The 11,756-nt window shown below is 45.2% G+C and overlaps 1 protein-coding gene across 1 annotated transcript in view; it reads left to right on the top strand.

Annotated features, from left to right (window-relative positions):
- Positions 1-2,215: 2,215 nt before the first annotated feature.
- The window catches only part of LOC140740262 (vascular cell adhesion protein 1-like), a 73,025-nt gene continuing 63,484 nt past the window's right edge, over positions 2,216-11,756 (top strand). Inside the window, exon 1 of the mRNA XM_073069379.1 lies at positions 2,216-2,821. Coding sequence (XP_072925480.1) covers positions 2,755-2,821 — 67 coding nt within the window. The 5' untranslated portion in view covers positions 2,216-2,754. The remainder of the gene's footprint in view (positions 2,822-11,756) is intronic.

Raw genomic sequence — 11,756 nt, 5'->3', positions numbered from 1 at the left:
TCTCCTCTGCTTTATCTCTCTCTTATCTGTAGCAGATGTTTTCTCATGTTTTCTTTTAAATCTGTCTCTCTCATTAGCAGCATAGCAAGAGTAATGGTTTGTGATTCTATTCTCCCGGGGGGGGGGGGGGGGGGACATGGGCAACTCTGCACCCTTCTGCCCATCAGAGCTGTTCATCCTTCATAACACAGGAAAGAAATTCAATCAGAAATTTGGTGAATTAAAAGGGCTAAGAAATGTCCTTGCCAAGTGGGATTAAAGAGAATTATAAGGCATTGGATAGGTGCATTGTGAACAAGATAATTGGAAACAAAAGGGTTGGTCCAATCATGGACAATAGAGGTCATTTGTTCACAAAGGCAGAGGAAGTGGGTGAGGTCTTTAAAAAGAACTTTTTATTGATGAATATCATAGACCATATAACCATATAACAATTACAGCACGGAAACAGGCCATCTCGGCCCTTCTAGTCCATGCCAAACGCTTACTCTCACCTAGTCCCACTGGCCCGCATTCAATTAAGGTGGAGTATGTTGATTTGGTAAAGGGGACTTATTTGCAATAGTCAGCCTGGCTTTCTCATGGGGAGATTCACTCTCACAAGCTTGACTGAAATTTTTGAGAGACTGACACAGATAATTTCTCTACATGAACATCAGTACAGTATTTGACAAGGTACCTATCTAATGGTAGGATGGTCCAGATCACAAGTGGATCTGCGGATGCTGGAAATCTTGAGCAACATGCTTTAGCTAGACCAACTCAGCAAATCAGGTAGCAGCTATGGTGAAGATTATAGTCGACATTTCAGACCAAGAAACTCATGTGTTGTAGGGTCTCTGCACTAAATATTGTTAAGTTAACTGTGTATTCCCTGCCTAAGATGCTGCCTGACTTGATGAGTTTATCTAGTTAAATCCTCTGAACCAGACTATATTTAGTGCAGAGACTTTACAACATATCAGCGTCTTGGCCTGAAATGTTGACTGTGGATTCTCCACCATAGATGCTGCCTGACTTACCGAGTTCATCTAGCTAAAGTGTGTTGCTTAATGTCTGCAGATCCCCTTGTGTTCTGGACCACCAGTCTATGAGGTACCTTGTCAAATACTGTACTAATGTTCATATAGACAACATCCACTGTCCAACCATCACAAATTATCTGTGTCATTCCCTCAAAAAATCCAGTCAAGCTTGTGAGAGTGGACCTCCCCATGAGAAAGCCAGGCAGAACATGGCTAATAAGTCTATCCTTTACCAAATCAACATATTCCCCATTAATCTTACCATCTTCTATGATCTTCTCTCTGGTGAACACCAATGAAAAGGACCTCACCCACTTTCCTCTGCCTTTGTGACCGAATGCCCTGCATTGTCCATGGTTGCACATAACCTTTTGACTCCCACCATCTTGCCTCCAATACACCTGTAAAATGCCTTGAGATTCTCCTGTTGCTGCCATTGTTTAGGGCATTGAGTATAAAGATTGGGAAATCACGTGGCAGCTGGTGCAGCTTCGGTTTGACCACATATGGAGTTCTGTGCGCAGAACTGGTTTTCACCTTTTAGGAAGGATGTGGAGGATTTGGAGAGGGCACAAAACAGGTTCACCAGCATGATGCCTGGATTGGAGTGTATTACCTGTCAGGAGAGAATGGAGCAACAAGTGTAGCAGTTAGCGTGACGCTATTACAGCTTCAGGTGTTAGACTTTGGAGTTCAATTCCAGCACCATCTGTTCTCCCGGTCACTGCCTTGTTGTCCTCCAGATGCTCCAGATTCTCAACACAGTCCAAAGACGTACCAGTTAGTAGGTTAAAATTATCCTGGGATTAGGCTCGTGTTAAAAAAGTGGGCTGCTGGGTGGTGTGACTCATTGATCTGGATGGGCCTGTATCATGCTGTAACTCTGAAAGTATATAAAATCAATAAATAAAGTGGAATTGTTTTCACTGGTATATCACAGAAGAGATGGGTGTGTAGTCAGAGACTTTACCCCAGGTGAAAAAGATCGGTGCAGACAACGTGGGCCAAGAGGCCTGTGTCTGTGTTCTACTGGTCTATCTTCGAGGAATGCTACCCTTTGGGTGCATATGAATTATCTTGCTGCAGTTTGATCACTATTTGAAGGGTTAATCAAGGGTCAGAAGTAATGATGTCACAAAACAGTATTTCATGCCAACTGGTGTGGCATAGTTCTACAAGTAGGTACACTGGAATATCACCTCCTTCAGATTCTCCCCACCCCCATGTCAGAGGCCACCTTGACATGGGAACCCACTGCCATTGTCCATCATCACTGTGAGAACCTGCTGTGGAGGTCTGGGAGGGAATCTTCACCAGAGGATTGTAGCAGCTCAGAGAGCTGCCTGACCACCGCCTCTCAAGGCAAATTATGGGTGGGCAAAGTTGCTGGTCTTTTCAATCGGATAATTCAATAAAGTTAACGAAGAATTCAGCTTTTGACTCTCTGCCTGGATTAGGGCGTTAACGCGAGTGTGAGCTGGAGATCTGCAGGTGATTGTAAGACAGTCAGCTTCAGGCATTTCCGTCTATTATCGCCTGATCGAACTTCCTCGGAGCGTTGGAGCTTCGTGAACTTCCTCGGAGCGTTGGAGCTTCGTGAACTCACTGAGACACAGAGACGCTCTTAGTCAGTCGTGACAAACAGATTTCTCTTCGGGAGCTTTCTGACGTTTGTAAAAGTCTGAGGATTTTAGCAAAACAACATATCCCGCCGCCGATTTCAGAAGCTATGAACTTCAGGCCGATTTCACTGAGCGAATCAATTTTCGTTTTCACTTTACTTTTTATCGTAACAGGTAGGTAAAATGTTTTTTTAAATATTCAGTATACATGTATTTACGCGGACTCACACAGTATTAGATGGTAACTGTACTTAGTAACTGTGTATTTTTTGCGTTGTGCGGTTTATTCTGCGGACCGTTACCCGTTTCCTGTTTTACTTCGTCGTCTTTTGTTTGGCGGAACAGAAGAGAAATTTCACTTTGGTTTGTACTTAAACTGCAGAACGGCTGGAGAGAGAAAAAAAAATTGTGGGGGAGGAGGTGGAATGGGCGCAATTCACAGACGAGTTTTGCAACAGCTTCACACTTAATGAATCTTACACGCCCATGATGTCGGAAGCGTGACATTTTGTTTCAGGGTTACTGCTCTCTCCTCCCATGTTCAGTATTGAGGACCGGACACGGGCTGATATGTTCCAGACCAAGTGCCTCTTGGTGATCCATTCCGACTCCCCGTCCGAGCGTAAAACTGTGGATCAGCCGCCAAGATTCAAATGATCACAGATACAATAGGGCCAGTTTTTGTTTGTTGTCCAAACAACCTCAGCGGCAACTTTATCACTTACCTCCATGTACCTAATAAAGTGGCCACTGAGTGACCGCGTTCTCCAGAGCTGCAGCCTGTTCATCTCAGGGTTCGACGTGCTGTGTTTTTCTGCACAACCCTGTTGTAAATGTGTGGTTATTTGAATTACTGTCGCCTTCCTGTCAGCTTGAACCAGTCTGGCCATTCTCCTCTGACCTCATGAACAAGCCTTTTACACCCACAGAACTGCCGTTCACTGGATGTTTTCCCCCGCAACATTCTCTGCGAAGGCTATTGAATGAATGAAAATCTCAGATCAGCGCTTTCTGGGATACTCAAAACATCCCAACAATTATTTCATGGTCAAGGTCACTTAGACCACATCTTTTTCCCATTATGTCTGTTGATTTGAACTCCCACTGAGCCTCTTGCAGCACACACAAAGTGCTGGCGGAACTCCACAGGCCAGGACGCATCCACAGAAACCAGTAGGCAGTCAACCTTTCAGGCTGAGACCCTTCATCAGGTCTGGGAAGGAAGGGGAGAAGTCAGAAGAAGTACAAGGTGGCAGCTGATAGGTGAAACCGGGAGAGGGGGAAGGGGTGAAGTAAGGAGTTGGGAAGTCGATTGGGGAAAGAGATAAGGGGCTGGAGAAGAAGGAATATAACATAGAAATCTACAGCACATTACAGGCCCTTTGGCCCATAATATTGTGCCAACCATGTAACTTCCTCCAGAAACTGTCTAGAGTTTCCCTACCGTATAGCCCTCTATTTTTCTCAGCTCCATGTACCTATCTAAGAGTCTCTCTTAAAAACCCTATTGAATCCATCTCCATCACCTTTGCTGGCAGTGCATTCCACGCACCCACCACTCTCTGTGAGAAAAATTTACCTTGACATCCCCTCTGTACCTATTTCCAAGCACCTTAAAACTATGCCCCCTCATGTTAGACATTTCAACCCTGGAAAAAAGCCTCTGTCTATCATGATCAATGCCCCTCATCATCCTATACACCTCTATCAGGTTATCTCTCATCCTCCGTCGCTCCAAGGAGAAAAGGCTAAGTTCACTCAACCTATTCTCATAAGGTACACCCTCCAATCTAGTTAATATCCTTGTAAATCTCCTCTGCACCCTGTAGTATCCACATCCTTCCTGTGGTGAGGTGACCTGAACTGAACACAGTACCCTAAGTGGGACCTGACCAAGGTCTTATACAGCTGTAACATTACCTCTCAGTTCTTGAACTCAACCTGGCTGATGAACGCCAACACACCATACACCTTCTTAACAACACTGTCAAGCTGCACAGCAGCTTTGAGTGTCCTATGGACATGACACTGAGATCTGTCTGGTCCTCCACACTGCCACGAGTCTTAACATTAATACTATATTCTGTCTTCAAATTTGACCTACCAAAATGAACCACCTCACATTTAGAAACATAGAAAACCTACAGCACAATACAGGCCCTTCGGCCCACAAAGCTGTGCCAAACATGTCCTTACCTTAGAACTACCTAGACTTACCCAAAGCCCTCTATTTTTCTAAACTCCATGTACCTATCCAAGAGTCTCTAAAAGACCCTGTTGTTTCTGCCTCCACCCACCATTGCCAGCAGCCCATTCCACATACTCACCACTCTCTGCGTAAAAAAAAACTTATCCCTGACATCTCCTCTGTACCTACTTCCAAGCACCTTAAAACTATGCCCTTTCATGCTAGCCATTTAAGCCCTGGGGCAAAGCCTCTGACTATCCACACGATCAATGCCTCTCATTATCTTGTACACATCTATCAGGTCACCTCTCATCCTCTGTCGCTCCAAGGAGAAAAGGCCGAGTTCACTCAATCTATTCTCATAAGTCATGCTCCCCAATCCAGGCAACATCCTTGTAAATCTCCTCTGCACGCTTTCTATAATTTCCACTTCCTTCCTATAGTGAGGTGACCAGAATTGAGCACAGTACTCCAAGTGGAGTCTGACCAGGGTCCTATAGAGCTGCAACATTACCTCTTGGCTCCTAAACTCAATCCCACTGTTGATGAAGGCCAATGCACTGTATGCTTTCTTAACCACAGTCAACCTGTGCAGCAGTTTTGAGTGTCCTATGGATTCAGACCCCAAGATCCCTTTGATCCTCCACACTGCCAGGAGTCTTACCATTAATGCCTTATTCTGCCATCATATTTGGCCTACCATAATGAACCACCTCACGCTTACCTGGGTTAAATTCCATCCTCTACTTCTCAGCCCTGTTCTGCATCCTATCGATGTCCCACTGTAACCTTTGACAACCCTCCAGACTATCTACAACATCCCCAACTTTTGTGTCATCAGTAAACTTGCTAGCCCACCTTTCTACTTCTTCATCCAGGTCATTTATAAAAATTACAAAGAGCAGGGGTCCCAGAACAGATCCCCTGCAGAACACCACTGGTCTCCGATCGCCATGCAAAATATGAAACATCTACAACCACCCTTTACATTTGTGGGCAAACTAATTCTGGATCCATAAAACAAGGTCTCCTTGGATCCCATGCCTCCTTACTTTCTGAATGAGCTTCACAAGGGGAACCTTATCAAATGCCTTACTGAAATCCATATACACTGCTCTTCCTTCATCAATGTCTTTTTGTTACATCCTGACAGAATTCAATCAGGCTCATAAGGCATGAGCTGCCTTTGACAAAGCCATGCTGACTATCTCTAATCAGATTATATCTCTCCAAATGCTCATAAATCCTACCTCTCAGGATCTTCTCCAACAACTTGCCCACCACTGAAGTAAAATTCACTGATATATAATTTCCTGGGTTATCGCTACTCCCTTTCTTGAAAAAGGAACAACACTTGCAACCTTCCAATCTTTTGGTAATTCTCCCATCCCTATTGATGATACAAAGATCATCGTCAGAGGTTCAGCAATCTCCTCCCTTGCTTTCCACAGTAACCCGGGGTATATCTCATCCAGTCCCAGTGACTTATCTAACTTAATGCTTTATCAAAAGCTCCTGCACAATCTCTTTCTCAATGACCATATTCTCAAACATTTCAGTCATCCCCACAATTGCCTAGGTCCTTTACACTGGTGAACACCGAAGCAAAGTTCTCATTAAGTACCTCCGCTACCTCCTCCAACTCCATGCACACATTTCCACTATTGCTCTTCATTAGTCCTATTCTCTCACATCTTATCCTCTTGCTTTTCACATACTTGTGGAAAGGGTTTTCATTAATCCTGCTCGCTAAGGCCTTCTTGTGGTCCCTTCTGGTTCTCTTAATTTCCTTCTTAAGATCCTTCCTGGCAACCTTGTAATTCTCCAGAACTCTATCAATACCTAGTTTCTTGAACCTTTTGTAAGCTTTTCTTTTCTTCTTAACTAGATTTCCTACACCCTTTGTACACCATGGTTCTTTTACCCTACCATCCTTTCCCTGCCTCAACGGAACATACCTATGCATAACACCATGCAAATGTTCCCTGAATATTTGCCCCATTATTGCTGTGCATTTCCCTGAGAACATCTGCTTCTAAATTACGCTCCATTCCTGCCTAATAGCATCTTATTTCCCCCCGACCCCAATGAAATGTTTTCCCAAATTGTCTGCTCCTATCCCTCTCCAGCACTATGGTAAAGGAAATAGAGCTGTGATCACTACCTCCAAAATGCTCTCCCACTGAGAGAGCTCGCACCTCTCCATGTTCATTTCCCAATACCAGACCAAGTACAGCCTTTCCTCTTCTTGGCTTATCTCCATATTGCGTCAGGAAACCTTCTCGAACACACATAGCAAACTCCACCCCATCTAAACCCTTTGCTCAAAGGAGAAGGCAGTCAATAGTAGGAAAGTTAAAATCTCCCATCACAACAACCCTATTATTATTGTACCATTCCAGAATCTGCCTCCCTATCTGCTCCTCAATGTTCCTGTTACACTGGGTGTCTATAAAAAACACCCAGTAGAATTATTGCCCTGTTCCTGTTTCTGACTTCCATCCACACCGACTCAATAGATAATCCCTCCATGACTTCCTCCTTTTCTGCAGCTGTAACGCTGTCCCTGATTAGCAATGCTGCTCACCACCTTTTTTTGCCTCCCACCCCGTCCTTCTTGAAACATCTAAAGCCTGGCACACTCAGTAGCCATTCCTGCCCCTGAGACATCCAAGTCTCTGTGACGGCCACAATGTCATAGTTCCACGTATTGACCCACACTGTTTTTTTCATCCACCTTGTTTATAATACCACTTGCAGTAAAATAGGCACAATTCAAACCATCAGGCTGAGTGCATCTTTGCTCCATCATCTGCCTATCCTTCCTCACAAACTCCCTACAAGCTGCCTCTACTTGTGCTCCAAACACCCTATCCCCTACCTCTTCACTGGTTCCCACCCCCTTGCAAATTTCGTTTAAACCCTCCCCAATAGCATTAGCAAACCTCCCTACCAGAGTATTAACCCCCCCCCCCCCCCCCGGATTGTTTACATATGCCCCTGAAGAGGTCCCAATGATCCAGAAATCTGAATCCCTGCCCCCTGCTCTAATCCTTCAGCCACACACTTATCCTCCACCTCATTCTATTCCTATACTCACTGTTACGTGGCACAGGCAGCAATTCTGAGATAACTACCCTTGAGGTCCTGCTTCTCAACTTCCTTCCTAACTCCCTGTATTCTGTTTTCAGGACCTCCTCCCTTTTCCTACCTATGTCATTGGTACCAATATACACCACGACCACTGGCTGCTCACCCTCCCTTTTCAGAATATTGTTGACGCGTTCAGAAATGTCACAAACCCTTGCAGCTGGGAGGCAGACCACCATCTGTGTTTCTTTTTCACCCACACAGGATCACCTATCTGTATCCCTAACTATAGAGTTCCTATTACTGCCACCATCCTTTTCCATTCCCTACCCTTCCGTGCCACAGGGCCGGACTCAGTTCCAGAGGCACAGCCGCTGTTGCTTCCCCCAGGTAGGTCATCCCTCCCCAACAGTACTCAAAATGGAGTACTTATTGTTAAGGGGGACAGTCACAAGGTGCTCTCCACTACCTGATGCTCTCCCATTCCTCTCCTGATAGTCACCTACTTCTCTGTCTCCTGTGGCCCTAGCATCACTACCTGTGTGTAGCTTGATCTCCTCCTCACTTTCCCTAACAAGCCGAAGATCATCGAGCTGCAGTTCCAGTTCCCTAACTCCATCTCTTAGAAGCTGCAGCTCGATGCACGTGGTGCAGATGTGGCCAGCAGGGAGGCTGAAAGTCTCCTGGATACCCCACATCTGACACCCAGAACAGAAGATTGGCCTTGCAGTTATACCCACTGTTCTTAAGTTAGAGGCAAAAAGAGATATGAAAGTAACTTACTTCCTTACCTCGCCTAGGCCCATCCTCGCAGAAGCCCCAATGAGCCAAAGCCCTACTACTCTGACTCTGGCTACTCTGGTAACTGCTCCACTAGGCAGTGTCTCCTCTTTTATCCCGGAGCCTTCTCAGTGGCCTTGCACAATGACCAACTACTGCGTCTGTGCATTTCTCCCAATCAAAGAGAAGGTGTTAGAAGGAAACAAGAATGGGGCATGTTGAAGGAGTGGAAGGGTGTAATTACCATAAATTCAAGAAATCGATGCTAAATCCATCAGGTTGGAGGCTCCCCAGACAGAATATTAGGTGTTGCTCCTCCAACTTGAGTGTGGCCTCATCATGGCATGGACTGACAGGTCAGGATGGGAATGGAAAGTAGAATTGAAATGGGTGGCCATTGGGAAATCCTGCTTTTTGTGGTGGACAGAGTGAAGTGCACCAGTTATGGTCAATGACTCCAAAAGACTCACAGGTGAAGTGTTGTTTGGGGCCCTGAGTGGCAGTGAGGAAGGAGGTGTAGGGGCAGGAGAGGCACTAGTCCCACTTGCAAGGATATGTATCAGGAGGGAGGAGAAGACAAGGAGTCACATAGGGAGCAATCCCTGTGGAAAGTCAGGGGGAGGGAATGATGTGATTGGTGGTGAGATCCCATTAGAGATGATGGAGGTTATGGAGCATTAAGTGCTGGATGCGGAGGCTTGTGCGATGGCAGATGTTGACAAGCGGGAGGATGGTGTAAGGACAGATGTACGTGAAATAGAGGAGATGCAGAAAGGAGCAGCATTGATGATGGAGGAAGGAAAGCCCCTTTCTATGAAGAAGGAAAACCCTCATCCTGAGAGCAGATGCAGCATAAATGGAGGAACTGAGAAAAGAGAATGGCATTTTTACAATGACAGAGTGGGAAGATAGCTGTGAGAATCTGTGGGTGTATTAATGACATCAGTAGGTAGACTGTCTCCAGAGATGTAGAGATAGATCAAGAAAGCGGAGAGAGGTATCAGAAGTGGTTCAAGTAAATTTGAGGGCAGGACGGAAATTGGAGGCAAAGGTGATGAAATTGACAAGCTCAGCATGGGTGCAGGAAGCAGCAGCAATGCAGTCATCAATGTAGTGTTAGAAGAATTGGGGAGCAATGCAGTGCAGGCTTGGAACATGGACTGTCCCACGTAGCCAACTAAATGGCAGGCATAGCTGAGACCCATGCAGCTGCCCACGGCTATACCTTGGGTTTGAAGGAACTGGGACCACCCAAAGGACAAATTGTTGAGGGTGATGACCAGTTCAGGCAGATGGAGGAGATTGGTGCTGGAGGGGAACTGATCGGGTCTGGTGTCCAGAAAGAAATGGAGAGCTTTAAGGCCCTCCTGATGAGGAATAGACACGGCTTCTTGACCATGTCTACAATTTTTTATGCATTGAGTTGCTGCCACATGATTGATTGATTAGATATCTGCATTGACATGCAGGTGTCCAGGTGTGCCGGATAAAGTGGCCACTGAGTTTATATGATCACTAACCACAATGAGTGAACAAACTCCTCTGGTGCAGCAACACTTACACAGTCACATTGAAAAGACTAAATTACTGTGATGTACATTTTACTGGCCTTCCAAAGCAATCTATTGACAAACTTCAACTCAGTCAGAGCACCACTGTTCACAAAAACCAGAATGAGTGAGCATATCACTCCCATACTAGCAACTCTGCATTGGTTTCCTGTACAATTTAAAATTGATTTTAAAGTCTCTTACTTGTTTTTAAATGGTCTGCAACTGGAGAACATCACAGAATCTCTTTTGTTTTATAATCCTACTGAGCTCTCAGGTCTTCTTCTGCTGCCGTCTTAAATTTAAACAATCTCCCTCAAAAGATAATTGGCAGGTCAGCTTAAAAAAATAGGCTTGTAAACTGTGGAATTCAGTCCCTAAAAGTATAAGGGGTACAGATACAGTTGACACTTTTAAACACCAACTCAAAGCCTATTTAATGAAGCCTGCTCTTAACCAACATCTTTTTGTCTTTTACTTAATGTTTATTTTTATTTTATCGTCATATTTGTATTTCTGTCACACTGTAAAGCACTTTGAACTACATCATTTATTTGATAGCCTCTGGTTTGCGTCCCAGCAGCACTGGTCCCGGGTCTCACCTCTTGATCCCTAGCCACCTGGAGGCTCGCTGGTCCTGAAGAATCTCTTCTTCACAGCCAACCCCCACCCGCTTCAACGGCTCCCCTCCCCCGCACAGTGCCAAGGAGATGGACTTTCAAAAATGTTGTTGACTTTAGTGTTTGTGGCTGCAGATTTCAGCTGTTTAGTTTTGAACAAGAATACTTGATGATTGACATGGGAGCTGCAAACAAAATGTCTCCGCTCTCTGGCACCATTCCGTGACACTGTTCCTTCAGTGTGGGAAATCCCTACAAAACAAATCTTCACTACAGACTCACCTGTGTTAGAAGTCAGTGGCATTTTTACGATCTGATAACTGACAATATTTTTTGTTTTAATGTGGAAGGGGCATTGGTATACTGACAAACATTTATATTGTGCGGAAATAGAAACGGGGTGCAGGCATCTAACTGCATTGACCCTGGCAAACAAATTCCTGCTTCTCTGTCTGAATACACCACTGTGCCATTGGGTGTATGACTTCCAAACAAACGGATATCAGAGTCTGAATACACAACCGTTCCTCCTTCACTATCATCCACAACATAGCTGCTCTCCCCCCACCCTCACCACCCCCACCCCCGGGGAGCCCATTGCTGTACTCTCTGCTCACACATGACTGCACCGCCAAACACCCCAGCAATCACATTGTCAAGTTCACCGATGACACAACACTGGTGGGATTCATCACCAACAACGATGAGATGACCTACAGAAAGGAGGTCGAAGAGCTCAGGGACTGGTGTCAGGAAAATAAACTGGTCCTTAATGTCAACAAGACAAAGGAGATGGTTATGGACTTCAGGAGAACTCACACCCTTTATTACATCAGCGGCACAGCGATGGAAACTGCAATCAGTTTCAAACTCCTGGGAGA

The sequence above is a fragment of the Hemitrygon akajei genome, chromosome 16, assembly GCF_048418815.1.
Source record: "Hemitrygon akajei chromosome 16, sHemAka1.3, whole genome shotgun sequence".
NCBI lineage: Eukaryota > Metazoa > Chordata > Chondrichthyes > Myliobatiformes > Dasyatidae > Hemitrygon > Hemitrygon akajei.
This window is presented reverse-complemented; position numbering and strand designations above follow the sequence as displayed.